This window comes from Heteronotia binoei, chromosome 15 (assembly GCF_032191835.1).
Source record: "Heteronotia binoei isolate CCM8104 ecotype False Entrance Well chromosome 15, APGP_CSIRO_Hbin_v1, whole genome shotgun sequence".
Taxonomy (NCBI): domain Eukaryota; kingdom Metazoa; phylum Chordata; class Lepidosauria; order Squamata; family Gekkonidae; genus Heteronotia; species Heteronotia binoei.
The window spans coordinates 870,385-887,790 of record NC_083237.1 but is presented as its reverse complement, the minus strand read 5'-3'; the positions used below and the strand labels follow the sequence as shown (position 1 = coordinate 887,790).

Genomic DNA, 17,406 nt, shown 5'->3' with positions numbered 1-17,406 from the left:
GCTTACATAACCCATAGGCGAGCTGGCTGTGCAGAGGAAGGGCTGGCCTGGGTTCTGCAAAAGGCCATCCTGCCTCACCAACTTGGATAAAGTTCTTTCAGAGTGTCAACAAGAATGCCATTTGGATAGACAAAAAATACCAGGATTTCCCCAAGGCCCCTTGCCAGGAGTTCCTGAGCAGACTTTGTAATTGTGGGCTAAAAGGTTGTGATTCATTAGACTGCAGGAGGCCAACAGCAGGATTGAATGGGCAGTGCTGGCAAAGGAGGGGCTCTCCCAGGCCTGTGTTTGGGGGACTGGTGCTGCTTAGTGACTCATAAGGGACCTGCAGTCAGGGTGGGCAGAGAAGAAGCCAGATTTGTGGGGAGGGACAGTCCTCCGTCCATAGAGGCAGAGCTGAACTGGCAGTGCCTAAAAGGATCTTGGGGTCCTGGTAAAGAGTGCCATGAACAGGGTTGTTCTGTGTGCAGCAGTGGGCAGGACAGACTTCACAATAAGGGAGGATTAGGAAGGGGACAGAGCAGACCTGCAGGAGCGGGCGGCTGTGCTCAGGTCTCAGCAGGAATCCTGCATGCAGTTCTGGGCACCGTACCTCAAAAAGGACATTTGATTTATTTATTTATTTGTATTTATATCCCGCCCTCCCCGCCGAAGCAGGCTCGGGGCGGCTATCAACATTGTAATATCAACAATAAAACAGTAAAAACAATCACAATAATAATCCGTTAAAAATTAAAACAGTTTACAATTTAAAATTATTAATACAATTTTAAACAACAGTTTTGGTGCTAAATTCCATGCCATACATTCGGTGGTGTTGGGCATCTATGTACTTTGGTTGAAGGCCATTCGAAATAATGTTGCTTTGCAGGCCTTGCGGAACTGGGCAAGGTCCCACAAGGTTCTAACATCGTCTGGGAGTTCGTTCCACCAGTGGGGGGCCACAATAGAGAAGGCTCTTTCTCTAGTAGCCTTCAATCTCGCCTCCCTCGGCCCGGGGATTACTAATAGACTTTGTGATCCAGAACTGAGTACCCTCTGGGGAATATACATTGCAAAGCTGGAAAAATCTACTGAAAGGCAATTAACATGAGTGAGGGCTTGGAGCATCTTTTTGTGAGGAAAGGCAAAGGAGTTTGGAGTGGGTTCTGTTTTAAAAACAGGCGACTTAGGGGGGTTCGTGATAGAGGCTTCCAGAATTTTGCCTTGGGTGCAGAAAGTGGCTAGAGAGCTGTGTAGCAGGCTGTGTGTGGATCTCAGGAGGTCGCTGGAGGGTTTTCTGAAAGGGCTCAGGGTGGTGCTAGAGAAAAATGAGGGTATCTATTCCAGGTCCCAGGTGTGGTCCTCTTGCTAGTGGCCAGCAGGGGACTGGGGGCCGTGACCTCTGCCTTCTCTGTGGGGAAGTGTTTTCCTGTGCTAAATAATCCTGGTTGGGGGCTTTGGGTTTGCTGCTGTGGCTGAGTATGGGGGGACAAAACGTGGCTTCCGGATGGGCCTTTGGGTGTTCTTACTGCTGCAACACAGCCCCGGTCCCTCCCCCATGGCTGGGCTATGTAGATGAGAGCTACAGCAGAGAGCCAAGGATGCCTTGAGCTTCAAAGCTACCCTGCTGAGGAATGCACTTCGAGAGGGAAGCGTTGCCCAAACCAGGCAGAGAATGTGCCTTGGCAGGCTTTGGGAGCCGGGTGGACCTGTTGCAGCTGAGGGAAGCGTCTGGTGCCGAGTGCCAGGTAGACAAGGAAGGGCTGTGGCTAGCAGCATAGCGTTTGCATATTTTTGCACGTTTGTGTATTGGGCAGAATTCTGCTTGGTGAACGTCGAGGCAGAAAGCGAAATCCTCTGCCTGGTCAGAGGAGAGCATCCCTTCCTGCCACTGCCTTGTGCTGTTCTCCCAGGTGTGCCTGCTGGTTTGGGACATTCCTCACTTACCTGTTGTGCCTGCCGAGGCTCCAGGCCCACTGAAGCCAAACCACAAAAGAGCACCGGCAGATGCCGAGCCCTTCGGAGTGTGTGTGGTTTGGCTTTTCAGGAGCTGAGGCTTTGTTGCTGGCTTCAGATTCCCTGGGCCTTTGGGAGAAGGGCTGTGAGCATAATTCCCTTCCATGGCTGCTTTGTACGCTGACCCCAAGGAATGCTGAGTGCAGGAGGAATTCACAGGAATTTCTGGCCACTGGTTTTTAAATGCAGGGTTTTTGGGCCCACATTCTGCAGTTGCCCCAGAATGCATTGCTCCATGAGCTGCTGTTGTCTCATAGCTATTATTCAGTGTTTGGTTTCAAACACAAGGCAGGCGTTTAATTCAAAGTCCAAATACCTTTATTGGCATAGAAATAAAAAGAACAGTATAGCAAACTTACATGGAGTTTCAGCTATAAAAACCAGTCAAACTTCAAGAAGGGGACCTGGTCTTTTGCTCCCTGATTGTTATGGCAGCCAAAAGGTACTTTGCAGCCAGGCTTGTGAGATGGGAACATTGGTCAGATAGTAGAAAAAAAAACTAACTTCGCTTCAGGTAATCCATAAAAATTAGACAGAATAGGTTTCATTATGCAGACCCTTCGTAGCTCCTCCTTGGAAACAGTTTTAATGACAGGCTTCAGCACAGGTAACTTGATGCAAAGGTGCCTTTGAGCATGCCCAAAGTGACATTTTCTGAGGAACCACTTAAACTGCTCCATGTGGGAGCCTCTTGATGGGGGGAGGGGAGGGGGATGTCCAGTTCTTCAATGCCAGAGGGGGAGGAGCTTGCCACCGTGATGTAGTTCCTAGTCGCAGAACCACTTGGAGGCCAAAGGATTCCATGCTGCTGCTGCTGCCGCTAAAGGGACCTGATGTCTGTCATCCCAAAACGACAAAGCCAATTGACCCTTTGTTGTGGCACAAAACGTCCTGGGCCAGAATGCCTTCCTTGCCAAATTCATGAAGCCTTGCACTCAGTTGGCAGATTATAGAGAAGCATTCTTGTGTACCCAGCAGAAGCTCCTGCCGGAAGAAACCTGCCCGTCTCTCAGAAGCCACCCACCTGATTCCTTGTTGTTTGCCTTGCAGTAGTCTAGTTGAGCTGTCTGTCTGGAATGTATTATTCAAGGTGTTTTGTCCCTCTTCTACTACTTCACTTCTTCCCGTGGTTGAAGTGCCTGGACCGGTGAGGCTCCAGATGTCCTATGCAGAACCCCGGAATTCTTCAGAGGGGAAATGTAAGTTTTGGCGAGAAATGAGCTGTGCCTGCATGTGTCTGAGTTAGGGAGTTGCTGCAGTGAAGGGAATTTATGGAGCTCGGGAGTTTCACCAGGGAGCTGCGTTTGTGTGCAGTGGGACAACCAGATTGGAGCCCAGGAGCACCTCAGAGGATGTGAGCTTTCAAGAGCCAAAGCTCCCTTCGTTGGATACAAAGCTGGGGATGTACCTTCCTTGTTTCTTCTACCAGAAAATGGACATATGTATATACATTGACATTATTTGTAGTCCACCCTGAAGCTGGTGTTCATAAAGTGCATTGTGGGGTTCCCAGAATGTTTGCATGAATTATGTGACGGCTTTTGGCTTGTGGGGGCCGTGGCTAGTGATGTGGTGGAGTGAGGTAGATGGAGTTGGTGGGGGAAGTAGGGGATACTTTGGAGGGGGGGGGCGTTCCTGAGGAATTTCCAGTTTTTCCAGTGGAAGAATTGGAACTTTCAGTAAACACTGGAAGAAACTATGAAATGCCCTCCTTTTAGAATGAATAAAATGCTTTTAAAGGCACGGTTTTACACACTCAGAATGTATAGTGTGAAGGTTTTATGTAAGGCAGCCTGTAGCATTAGCAAATAATGTTTCCTGTGTATTCTTCTGGCCTGTACAACTCGTTTTCAAGCATCTATTGTATGAATGTGACTAAGTTTGTCCACAGTTAATATGCTCAGATATGCAAGATGGTAATGACAAGTGTTGTAGTTTAATGAACTTCATATCCAGAGATGTTGCTAGGTCTGTGTTGAGTGATGGGATGGTTTCTGGTGATTAGATAGATTCATGGAGGACAAGTCTACCAGTGGCTGTTAGCCTTAGCAACTGAGGGGAACCTCCACATTCAAAGGCACTAAATCTCTGAATCCCAGAGCCAGAAGGCAACATCAGGGGAAGGCCTCGGCCTCTTAGCCCTGTTGCTGGCCCTCCAGAGGAACTGGTTGGCCACTGTGTGAGACCGGAGGCTGGACTAGATGGACCCTCACTGGTCTGACCCAGCAGGGCTCTTCTGATGCTCTTCTCAGGGGAAGGCCTCATCCTCTCTGCCCTGTTGTTGGCCCTGCAAAGGAACTGGTTGGCCCCTGTGTGAGACGGGATGCTGGGCTAGATGGACCACTGGTCTGATCCAGAAGGGCTCTTCTGATGCTCTTCTCAGGAGAAGGCCTCGGCCTCTCGGCCCTGTTGTTGGCCCTCCAGAGGAACTGGTTGGCCACTGTGTGAGACAGGAGGCTGGACTAGATGGACCCTCACTGGTCTGATCCAGAAGGACTCTTCTGATGCTCTTCTCAGGGGAAGACCTCAGCCTCTCTGCCCTGCTGTTGGCCCTCCAGAGGAACTGGTTGGCCACTGTGTGAGACAGGATGCTGGACTAGATGGACCCTCACTTGTGTGATCCAGAAGGGCTCTTCTGATACTCTTCTCAGGAGAAGGCCTTGGCCTCTTGGCCCTGTTGTTGGCCCTCCAGAGGAACTGGTTGGCCACTGTGTGAGACAGGAGGCTGGACTAGATGGACCCTCACTGGTCTGATCCAGAAGGACTCTTCTGATGCTTTTCTCAGGGGAAGGCCTCAGCCTCTCTGCCCTGTTGCTGGTCCTCCAGAGGAACTGGCTGGCCACTGTGTGAGACAGGATACTAGATTAAATAGACCTTCACTGGTCTGATCCAGAAGGGCTCTTCTGATGTTCTTACATTCTGTCCGATTAACACCCTTTCTTTTCTTTACTTCAAGATGTGTCTTCTATTTCAACTTTGCTTCCTTTGTCCCTCTCACATGGCAAAAACTAAGATCCATACTCTTAGGTAGCAGAGGATGCAGCAGTTTGCAATTCTGTCTCTTTAGTAGTGGCAATATTTGCAATTTTGCTTGTAGAAACCAAAGGCATTTATACTATTAAGTTTCATAAATAAACCAAATAATACCAATACATGTCCTAAGTTATTGTTGATGTGTTTTATGTTGTTGAAGCAGTGAAATGAGTTTAGGCTCCATAAGAGGCTGTATGGATGTCTTTTCCTCCTGGAGCCAGCTGGAGGTTGCAGGCAGGGAACAAAGGAGAGCTTCAGTGGAGCAGCGTCTTGCCTCTTGCTCCACCCTCTCTCATCCTTTTCTTCTGCTAGAATTTGTTGAAATTGGAGTTCTGGAGCAAGTGAGCAAGACTCAGCTTCCTCCTGGGTCTGTCCCCTGGCTGTCTGGAGATGGGGAGTGGAGTGGTACAAGAGACTGCTGGGGACTTTGGCCCCCTCTTGGCTTCTCCTGAGGGGAAGGAGGCAGAGCTTTCCTCCCCCAGCATGGTCCATTGACTTCATTCATACCCCGCTTTTCTCTCAGCTGGGGACTTCGTATGGCTGACTTCATTCTCTCCTTCATTCCAGCCTTTTTTCATTTATTTAGGATAGGGATTGTGACACACTTCTTTGAGGCACTGGTTGCCAGGTGGTCTCCTGCAGAGTTACAGCATACAGCTCCCCCCAGAACGTGGAACAAGAGCTAGAACTGGTACGGAACAAACTCAGACACACTCTGGTGCACAGCAGCACCACGCACTGCTAGGGCGGCTATACGCCCACCACAGGATCCCTGTGTAATGAGAGAATCAACCCACATCCAGTTGTAAGGTCTGAACTGCTTCTTCTGTGAGTGTTATCCTCACCAGCCAAGCAGCAGCTGAGACTTCCAAAGAAGAAGAAGAAGATATTGGATTTATATCCCGCCCTCCACTCCAAAGAGTCTCGGAGCGGCTCACAATCTCCTTTCCCTTCCTCCACCACAACAGACACTCTGTGAGGTAGATGAAGATATTGGATTTATATCCCGCTCTCCACTCCGAAGAGTCTCAGAGCGGCTCACAATCTCCTTTCCCTTCCTCCCCCGCAACAGACACCCTGTGAGGTAGATGAAGATACTGGATTTATATCCCGCCCTCCACTCCGAAGAGTCTCAGAGCGGCTCACAATCTCCTTTACCTTCCTCCCCCACAAAAGACACCCTGTGAGGTAGATGAAGATATTGGATTTATATCCCGCCCTCCACTCCGAAGAGTCTCAGAGCGGCTCACAATCTCCTTTCCCTTCCTCCCCCACAACAGACACCTTGTGAGGTAGATGAAGATATTGGATTTATATCCCGCCCTCCACTCCGAAGAGTCTCAGAGCGGCTCACAATCTCCTTTCCCTCCCCCCCCCCAACAAACACCCTGTGAGGTAGATGAAGATATTGGATTTATATCCCGCCCTCCACTCCGAAGAGTCTCAGAGCGGCTCACAATCTCCTTTATCTTCCTCCCCCACAACAGACACCCTGTGAGGTGGGTGGGGCTGAGAGGGTTCTCACAGCAGCTGCCCTTTCAAGGACAACCTCTGCCAGAGCTCTGGCTGACCCAAGGCCATGCTAGCAGGTGCAAGTGGAGGAGTGGAGAATCAAACCCGGTTCTCCCAGATAAGAGAGCTATGGCTGACCCAAGGCCATTCCAGCAGGTGCAAGTGGAGGAGTGGGGAATCAAACCCGGTTCTCCCAGATAAGAGAGCTCTGGCTGACCCAAGGCCATGCTAGCAGGTGCAAGTGGAGGAGTGGAGAATCAAACCCGGTTCTCCCAGATAAGAGAGCTATGGCTGACCCAAGGCCATTCCAGCAGGTGCAAGTGGAGGAGTGGGGTATCAAACCCGGTTCTCCCAGATAAGAGTCTGCACACTTAACCACTACACCAAACTGGCTCTTCCGAGGGTCTGTATGGACAAGATCTGGTAAAGGGGCAACTTGTCTGCAATAGCACAATATTTCTAAGGGACTTCCGCCTTTGACCTTGCACCAGGAAACTAGGCAGAGTCTTTCAGCAAGTTAATGGTTGCTACTGGGAAAAAAGACACAACTCTCCTTTTTAAACAATATAATAAAAAATAGAAACAAGAACAAGTTAACCCTGCATTGTGCATTGGGTTGGACTAGATGACCCTGGAGGTCCCTTCCAACTCTGTGGCTCTATGACTCTAGGTCATTTCAGGGTCTGCATGCAAGGAAAATCCACTGTATTAACATAAATAAATAAAAGAGAGTCCAGTAGCACCTTAAAGACTGACAAATTTGTGGTAGAGTATCTGCTTTCATGAGCCACTGCCTACTTCTTCAGATCTGAAGAAGGTGCTACTGGATTTACTCTTTTCTACTGATCAGGAAACCCAGTACACAAACTCACTGGAATCTCACCTGTGTTCTTTGACACTGTGAAACCTGAGTGACTCTTTTTCTATGTGACACTTTTTATAGGCAAAGTGGCTTCCACTGTCTTTTCAAAAACCATATCATTTTATCATGGGATGATTCTTCAGATAAGTGATGTGTTCTCAGTAGGATTCTACGAAATCATAGGGAGGTGTGCAGAGATTACATCTGCTCATGCTCGCTAACTGCTGAGGCAAGATTAAAACCGCTATGTAGCACTTTAGTAGTCATTAAAAGTCAGTAGTTTTTAATCTTCCACTTCATTAATTGGCTGTCAAAGATAAAAGGTTGACTTCTCCTGACCGCTTGGTGAACTCTCCACAATGGGTGTGAAAAGAACACAAAAACATACATGTCACATGTACATCATGATACCCCTGTTGCCCACAGAGAGGGATTTGGCTCCAGAGCTGTTTGCTTTGGGTTGTATCATTTGCATTCATGGCAAAAATTTTCCAGTCCCTTGGGCTGAAGCTCTCAGAGTGGCTCTGTGTTTCTCTTTCAGTGCAAGGAAATAAATAGTGTGAAGCGTCATACTTGACTGTTGAATTGTCTCTTCTCTTCCCCTACAGGTGATCCCAAGGTGAGCTAGCTGCCCCTGAATCCGACCCAAAATGGCCAGTGCTTCCGTCAAAGTGGCTGTCCGCGTGCGGCCTTTCAACGCCCGTGAAATCAGCCGAGATGCCAAATGTGTGATTCAGATGCAGGGAAAGACCACCTGTAAGTGACCTCCCCCCAGGGGTCTGCTCTCCTTTGGAGTCCAGGGCAGGCTTGCCTGTGTGTGTCTGTGGGGAGGGAGTGCCTAGCAAAAGGAGTTGTGGAAGAGGCGTCTCAGCCAGAGCTTCCCCCTGTGGCAGGGGCCTGGGCAGTGTTGATGGCCGAAGCAGGGCTGTGGCTGAGGGAACAAGAAGGCCCCCCACCCTTCTCTGCTGGAGACCTTCTCCTCCCCCCCCAGGAGACTGTCTGGAGCTGGCCAGACCAAGAAGGAAGCTGCTCCAGTGCGTTGGGGCCCAGATGCCTCCGCTGCGTTGGCTGTCTTTCCAAAGAGTGGGGCAGCCCTTGGAGAATCAACCTCTTTCCATGGGGGGGGAGGGGGTGCTGAGGCTCAGACCATCATCCACTTGCTGGAATGCTGATAGTGCATCCCACCCATTCCCGCTTCTGAGCATGGAGCCCTGCTGGTCGGTGAGAAAGAAAGGGGAAGGGCACAGACTGGGAGGCACTCTAGTCCACAGCCCGCAACGTCACAGGAATGGAATGTGGAAGTGGCCCCTAGTTTTCAGAGGGGGGCTGTCAACAGGGCATGGTCCAGAAGGTGAGCTGCTGCCGGCCACCCAGTTGCTGCTTGCTTATTTTTTAAGAGTTGATACCCCCCTGCTCCTCATGGTTCTAGGTGGCTTACAGTATCATTTTTTAAAATTAGTTTAAGACCAAAAATAAATTAGGCAACCTCATATCTCTTTCCCTCTTAAAAGATGCCCTGCTGTTCAGCTCCCCCCCAAGAGCCCTGGCAAAGAGGTTAGCCTTAAAGCATCTCCTGAAGATCTCCAAGGAGAGGACCCCTCTCACCTCTTCAGAGAGCCCCCCCATAGAGCCAGAGCAGCAGAAGAAGAATTGCAGATTTATACCCCGCCCTTCTCTCTGAATCAGAAACTCAGAGCAGCTTACAATCTCCTTTACCTCCTTCCCTCACAACAGACACCCTGTGAGGTGGGTGGGGCTGAGAGGGCTCTCACAGCAGCTGGCCTTTCAAGGACAACTCCTACAAGAGCTATGGCTGCCCCAAGGCCATTCCAGCAGCTGCAAGTGGAGGAGTGGGGAATCAAACCCGGTTCTCCCAGATAACCACTACACCAAGCTGGCCTGGGCTCAACACCCCCCCCCCCAGTGATGAGAGAGCCAGCAGATGGGCTGTCTGTAGCATGTTGGTGCCCAAGGACACGTGGAAGGGGACAGTCCTTCGGATTTCATAGAATAGGAAGAGGTCATCTAGTCCCACCCCCTACTCAATGCAGGATCATCCTAGAGCATCCCTGACCAGGGTTTGTCCAGCTGCTGCTTCAAGACTGCCAGTGAGGGGGAGCTCACCACCTCCCTCAGTAGCTGATTCCACTGCTGAACGACTCTGACTGTGAAAATATTTTTCCTAATATCCAGTTGATACCTTCCCACCCTTCATTTAAACCCATGATGGTGAGTCCTCTCCTCTGCTGCCAACAGAAGCAGCTCCCTGCTCTCCTCTAAGGGACAGCCCTCCAAAGACTTCCAGAGAGCAAATTTCCCCCCTCTGCCTCCTCTTCTCCAGGCCCCTGGCCATCCTGCACCCGCTCCGTTCTGACCACATCCTTTATTTGTCCATGCCTGTCTGTGGGATGTTGCTTGTTCTCAAAAGAGTGTAAAATTGGAAGCAGGTGTTATCAGTGTGATTAAATCAGCTAGGAATAAGATCACAAGGAGGGCACGGAGTGGCATCCCTGGGTGATGGGGGGGTGGTCTCAGTTGTGGAGTTCAGGCCCCCGAGGTTGATCGTCCTTGAGATTTCCGTATATATGCTGAAGCCGCCTTGTCAGATCAGGCCCAGGTCTTCCAGGCTGCAGTGACAACTGTGAGTCTCTGGGGTTCTGAGGGGCCCAGTACTTGAACAGGGGTGCACTTGGGGTGGTCAGCAAGCTGGCCTTAGTGTTTGAAAAGGAAGTGGGCAGAGTGGCCCAGAGCTCCTTCTGTCCAGCTGCATTTGGGATGCCAGCCCTCTCCTTCCCATGCCGATCCGTGCTTCGGTGCCTTCACAGCTGGATTACTGTAATGTGCTCTATGTTGGGCTGCCCTTGAAGAAAGGCCAGAAGCTGCAGCTGGTGCAGAGTGAGGCAGCCTCCTTATTCTCTGGGGTTAGGCAGTGGGAACCGGCCAGCTCCACTGGACTTAGAAACAGACAAATGCACCTTTAAGAACAACTTAGTTTTATTCACAACGTCAGCTTTCGTGTGCATGCACACTTCTTCAGACGAGGAGGAAGGAGAAGGAGAAGAAGAAGTGTACATGCACACGAAAGCTGACATTCTGAATAAAACTTAGTTGGTCTTAAAGGTGCAATTGACTCCTATTTTGTTCTACTACTTCAGACCAACACGGCTGTCTGTTTGGATTTAGAAACAGACAGACAGCCCATTTAGGCGGCGGCGGCTACTGCTGCTGTTTAAAGCCTATCAGGACCTAGAACCAACAACTCCAATCTTCAGGCTGCCACCTGCTGGCTGTTCCTCCTTTTAGGTTGGCCAGCCTGGCATTGATCAGAACTCAGGGCCTTCTGCAGCGCTTTCCCATATCTGATGAGGAGAGACTGGACCCCTTCCCTCACTTTGGAAGGTGCCCCGAGGTTTTCAGTGGGGTGTGAGCAGCTGCGTGGGGGGAAGGAGGCCTGGTGTAGCCTGATCTTGTCAGATCTCAGAAGTGAAGCCATGTTGGTACTTGCGGGGGCGGGGACAGATTGCTGAGGGAGACTGCAGAGGAAGGCCGTGGCAAAGTGATGCTGGTGTCACCCTAAATTGGCTGCAACTTGATCGTGCTTTACACACCCAGGAGCATCTGGCATCTTCTGGGGGGGGGGGGTGTTTGGGAGCTTTGTTTTATCTGTGATGTTCTAATTATTACCTGTAAGTTGCCAAGAAGAAATGCAGAGCACAAATATTTTAGTAAGCATATTTTGAAAAGTATGCTCTGAGCTCCTAGCCCCCTGCTCTGTGCTCTGGGGGGTAGGAGGGCTTTTCTTTTTCTTCCCTCCGTAAGGCAAGGCTTCCTTTGAAAGCTGTAAGGCTTGATTTGAACACAGAGCTTGGGGAGTCGGCCAGTTTGAATCAGGCGCTAGCATCAACGGAGAGGGAGTTTGCTTTAGCTGTGGCCAAATCACGCCCCAGATGGAGTTGAGGGGGGGGGGAAGGAAATGGGGGACCTCAAAGCTGGAGAGGGTGAGTGCTCTTGCAAGGAAAAGAGCTGCGTGCTGCTGACTTCATGGAGCCTTTGGGCTTTTGTTCCGAACTGTGTCCCAGAGACGCTCTGAGAGGAAGTTTTGGGTGGAGGCGCCTGCCTTTGATGTGATTCTGGCTGGCTCTGCAGATTTCACAGCTTAACAAAACAGGACTGCAATAACATCTTTGGGGGCTCAAATAAGTTGAATTAATCCTTCTGCCTGATAACGGGAGTGGTGGATGTCGTGTCTGTCCAAGTCCTGGTGGTTTTATGTCAGTGTGCCCGCCCCCCGCCCCCAAAACCTTTTCTGCTTCATGGCCTGCAAAACAGTATGAAGACAAACTTTCTGTCTAAAATCTCTGCTGAAAAAGTGTCGCTTCCAAGGCAGCCTCCCTACCAGGAAAAGGCATGGGACTCTCCTCTCTCCCTTCCCTCCCCCCCACCCAGGTCTTGGTGCAAATTCCTGCCCCCCCCCCCAATCCTGCTGGGGCTGGCACTGGAAGCGAAGCTGTGCCACTGGCCCGGCAGGGCTGGGGCTGTTTGTCCTCTTCTATATTTAGCCCTGCAGCAGCAGCTGAGAGGCCTTTGCAGGGGGTCTGGCCCTTTCCCACAGCGCTCGCTCTGGTTCCTGGAGTCAGGAAGGGACACCTCCCCTCCCCTCCCCTCCCCAAATGCATCCCTCTGCTTCGAACCTACAACTATCTGAGCGATGTCTGGAATGCTGCCCCCCCAGCACTGCTGCTCCTTGGTCGGCCCTGGGAGGATGTGGGTTTCCTCGAAGGCTTGAGGGTGCGGCTGTGTTTGTCTTTCTCTTCTGTCCTCCACAGCAGCCCATGCACTGAGTGGCCCCTTGCCAGCCTGTTCCAGAGCAGCTTCCCTTTTTGCTGGGGCAGGCTCAGAGCATCTCCCTTGCATTGGCAGCACCAGCCCGCAAGGGCCATCCGTCAGGCCCCAGTCAGTCACACAGGAGCCTCCCAGCCGGCAGCCCCACGTGGAGAGTCACCCAGAAGACACAGGAAGACCACTCTGCTCATCTGGAAGGGCTGCGGTGAGCCTCCACGGAGGGGTTTCTCTCGCACATCTGAGCCTCCATCCACACCAAGGGGGGAGAGTGCCCCCATTAGCAGAAGAGGGCCCTCCTCCCCCACTCTCCTTTTCTTTGGAAAAGGGAATGAGGGGGACTGGTGCACATGTCCTAGAGGCAGAGGAAAGGAAGACAACCCACCCCCTCCCTCCCTCCCCCAGAGCTCCATCTGTCTTCTGCCCTCTGGGCCTTCAGACCTTCCGTGAGTGGCTGTGGCCAGGGAATATCGGTGGAGGAAGCTGCCTTCCAGGGAAAGCGAAGGATTGCCTGGAGCTTCGTATGAGAAGCAGAGCCTTGCCCCCCGGGAAGGGAGCCCCGTGTGTGATGCAGCGTCCAAAGGAAGACGCACATTTGTCAGCATCTGTAGGCAGGATCATTTAAAGTCGGCTCTTACTGGTGTTTGGGGAGTGCTTGAGATTGTCAGGTGGCACCAAAAGGGGCGTGGGGGGGACCTGGTACCAATCCCAAAATCCCTGCAAGAGAAGTTGAGGTATCTGTGAATGTCAGTGCTAAATTGTAAATCCTGTAAGTTCTAAACGAAATGTTGTACACGGCCCTGAGCCCTCCGGGGGAGGGTGGTGTAGAGATGATGGATGGACGGACAGACGGACGGGCGGATGGATGGATGGATGGATGGATGGATGGATGGGTGGGTGGACGGACGGATGGACGGGTGGGTGGGTGGATGGGTGGATGGATGGATGGATGGATGGATGGACGGGTGGGTGGATGGATGGATGGACGGACGGACGGATGGATGGGTGGGTGGGTGGATGGGTGGATGGGTGGATGGGTGGATGGATGGATGGATGGATGGATGGATGGATGGATGGACGGACGGGTGGATGGATGGATGGACGGACGGATGGATGGATGGACAGATGGGTGGATGGATGGATGGACGGGTTAGATGGATGGATGGACGGATGGGTGGGTGGATGGATGGATGGATGGACGGACGGGTGGATGGATGGATGGATGGATGGGTGGGTGGGTGGGTGGATGGATGGATGGACGGGTGGATGGATGGATGGATGGATGGATGGATGGATGGATGGATGGATGGACGGGTGGATGGATGGACGGATGGGTGGATGGATGGATGGATGGATGGATGGATGGACGGGTTAGATGGATGGATGGACGGATGGGTGGGTGGATGGATGGACGGACGGGTGGATGGATGGATGGATGGACGGGTGGATGGACGGATGGATGGATGGATGGATGGATGGACGGATGGATGGATGGATGGACGGATGGGTGGACGGATGGGTGGATGGATGGATGGACGGATGGATGGGTGGACGGGTGGATGGATGGGTGGACGGGTGGATGGATGGATGGATGGATGGATGGATGGATGGATGGATGGGTGGGTGGATGGATGGACGGGTGGACGGGTGGATGGATGTGATGAGAGAGAGAGAGAAAGAACGAGAGAGTGCTTCTAATAATATACAATAAGTGTAGCAAAATAATCATATCAAAGCTGCAGTACTGCAGTCAGAGCCCTCTGCTCACAACCTGAGTTCGATTCCAGTGGAAGCTGGTTCAGGTAGCTGGCTCGAGGTTGACTCAGCCTTCCATCCTTCCGAGGTTGGTAAAATGAGTCCCCGGCTTCCTGGGGGGAAGGTGTAATGACCGGGGAAGGCAATAGCAAACCACCCTGTAAAAAGTCTGCCGTGAAAACGTTGTGAAAGCAACGTCACCCCAGAGTCGGAAATGACTGGTGCTTACTCCTTTCCAAAGAGAGTAAACAAGACAGTGACTCTCAGAAGGTGCAAGCCTGGAAGTGCTTGTGGGGTCACCCACTCTGGGCAGGTCTCTGATCACCATTTGATGCCTCCATCTGTCACACTGTTACCCCAGTTGCCTTGGGGGAGCTCAGGGTGACGTAGACGGTGCTCCGCTCCTCCACATTCTCCTTACACCAACCCTGAGGTGTGTGTGAAGCCTTAGGCTGTCCATTAATCTTCCATTGCCGAGTGGGCATTTGGACCAGGCCCAGTGAGGTGTTGTTAAGTGCAGCACACAGATTCTGAGATGGTTTGATCTTTGAGCCAGGAGATGGTCAACATGAGGACGTGGCTTGACTCTGTCCGTGCCCTATTTGCTCTTGGTTTGCCTTCTCATTTGCCAAGAGTGGCCAGTCAATGGCTATGTGGCCAGGTGAGGCTTCTGAGTGGGGAGAGATGGGAAAGCTGTGTGGGTCAAGCTGCTCCAAGCCCCCCTCCCCCCCATGATCTGACTCTGCAGCCTCCGTCCAGGAAGAACCCGCGTCAGGGCTGCCAGTGGGTTGCCAGCCGATGCTTTGCCGTCTGGTTCCACCATTTCTGGCTGCCTGCCCAATCCTGCATGAATGGGACGCGTGTCTGCGGATGAAAAGCAAGCCTTCTGTGCAAGCTGGGGGCGTGGGGGGAACCCACAGCTTAACCCCTTATGCACCGCCTGCCCTTGAAGGCGAAAGGGACTGTGAACTGCCTGTTCCCATGGCGAGCACCCACCCACTCCTTGCAGAGTGGGTCCCTGCGTGACCTCAGTCCCTCCCGCATGGTGCTCTCTGCCTGAGCCGTCCCAGGAGCCTTTGTGGAGAGCCAGAAGAATGCAGGAAAGAGCCGGTCTGGTGGACTCAGGTGGTGCTGAAATAGCGTCCCCTGGTGGCTGGCTGAAGCAACAGAACAAGACAAGAGGTTGCCTTAATGCTTTGCTTAAAATGCCTCTAGGCGTGTGCAGAGTGCATTTCCCTCGACATCAGATAAAGACATCTCATCTTTTGCATTCCCGGTCAGGCTTGGCAGTTCAGAGGGGAGTCGTGTTGGTCTGCAGTGGAATAGCTGGATTTGAGCACCTCAGAGACCAATGAGGGGGTTATGAGCTTTCAAGAACCGGAGCTCCCTTTGTTAGATGCTTTTGAGAGCTCTGACTCATGTAGGCTTCTCCCCTGAAGGGCTTGTGCTAATTCTCCGGTGCTAACTGGACTTGAATCTAGCAGGTCAGAGGGTGTGGCTTCCCAACAGGTTAGAGCCCTCTGCACCCACTGTGTTTGGGAGCACTACAGGGAGCCTGGCCTGCCTTGCCTTTTGCCCAGGTGGGGCAGGGATGCTCTTGGGCTCACCTTGAGGCGGAGCAGTGTTGCCAGAGCACCAGGGATTGCCCACCCCCCTTCCCTGCTTTAAGCCTGGCACTTCCCTTTCCCCCTTCTCTCCCCGTCCCCTGCATGTGCAGGCCTCACACCAGGCAGAGACTGCACAGCTTGGCTCCAAATCTAGGCGCTGTGGGTTCCAAACCGAGCTGTGGCTGCCAAGAGGCTGTAGGCGTAAGAGGGCGGCAGAGTCTGCCAAGTGGGGCTGCTCGAAGAAGCAGAAGGCTGGGGGTGGGGTGGGGACATGACAGAATGCAATGCCCATCTAAGAGGCAGAATATAAAGCCGCAAAAAACTCAAAGAATAATGACAAAGGCTGAAAATTATTTCAAAAATAGAGTTTTCTCCAGAGCCAGTGCTACGAGAAGTGCTTTCTTTGTGTGTGGATGAGTGGGAAACGTCTCTTAGATGAAGGAGAGTGAAACGGTATTACAGGCAGCTTTACTGCTAGAGGCCCTGAAAACCCACTGAATTTGAAATTGCTTTAAAAAGATGGAAGTTTTAATAGAACACCTGCAACAGAAGAAACATCTTTGAAAAACTAAACTCATCTGCACTTGAAATCTGGTCGGCACTGGCCCTTTATTCTTCCCACGGAGCCCGCAGAATAGTCCTTGAGCGCTTCAAGTCTGAACTGACAGGACGGTATAAACTTGTTCTCTTGCCCATTTACCTTGTTTTTTTGGAATTTATAGTGATATTAATGATTGTATTGTTTAAGAGGTAGTTGACTAATCACATATATTTTTGAAATAATTTTCAGTCTTTTTCATTATTTTCCCACAGTTTTTTGCGGCTTTATATTACGTTCTTTTCTGCGGGACTCTGGGTTCCATCTAAGAGCATGGCTGGTGCGTGGCATGAGGGCACAGGGCCCTTAGCTGTGGCTTCCAGGATCACAAAGCGCTAGAGCTGGAGGGGGGCTGCAGGGACCTCTGGCTAACTGGGGAGCTGGCCAGTTGTTTTAATTCTCCAAGTGGCTTGTTGCTATATTGACGTTTTAATTGGTTTTATTCTATATTGATTTCATTTGTATGTGTATTGTATGTGCACTGCATTTTAAAATGTCAGCCTCCTCAGGTCCCAGGTGGGGAGTGGGTGTGGGCTGTCAATTAACGGAATGGATAATCCCTGGAGCCTCCCAAGGGGCGGCCGCCCAGCCCCGCCTGAAGCTCCCCAGTGACTGCAGTCCCTCCTCCCCAGAGGGTGTGGCCTAGTGGTCAGAGAGAAAGCCTGATCCGCCCCCTGCCATGGATGCTGGTGGGGCAACCTTGGGCCAGTCACTCCCTCTCCGAATGACCTCCTTCGCAGGGTTGTTGTGAAGATAAAATGGAGGTCCCTGTGGAGGAGAGAAGGAGGTCAGAACATCTGAACAAATAAGTGAAGGGGGGGGCTGTGGCTTATGGGGAGAGGTCCCAGGCTTAGTTCAAAATTGTTGTGAATGACAGGAGAGTGTTAGGCAGAGGGGATGCCCGGCCAGTGGCACAGCAGTCGTGGCATTGCACTAGGCCACCTGCATGCCCTGGAGCAGCACCCACATTCCCCAGGCTGGCCACCCAATGCTGCCGGAGCCAAGCCAGACTGGCCCTCAAGGAAGGCAGGGACTGCTGCAGGGCTCTCTGCCTCTGCTCATCACTTGTTGGTCGGGGGAAACTTTGTGAGGCCTTCACGAGTCGGCTGCCACTTGACCCCACCCACTTGGCTTTTCCTTTTTTGCACACCCTGCCTTTCTCCTGACGCAGCCTGGGCTGAGAGCAGGGGACAACAGTAAAC

At 51.8% G+C, this 17,406-nt stretch overlaps 1 protein-coding gene across 1 annotated transcript in view; it reads left to right on the top strand.

Moving 5' to 3' along the window:
- The window catches only part of KIF1C (kinesin family member 1C), a 45,369-nt gene that overhangs the window by 8,689 nt on the left and 19,274 nt on the right, over positions 1 to 17,406 (top strand). The window contains exon 2 of the mRNA XM_060255588.1: positions 8,030 to 8,161. Within this exon, the coding sequence (XP_060111571.1) occupies positions 8,056 to 8,161 (106 nt within the window). The 5' untranslated portion in view covers positions 8,030 to 8,055. The remainder of the gene's footprint in view (positions 1 to 8,029; positions 8,162 to 17,406) is intronic.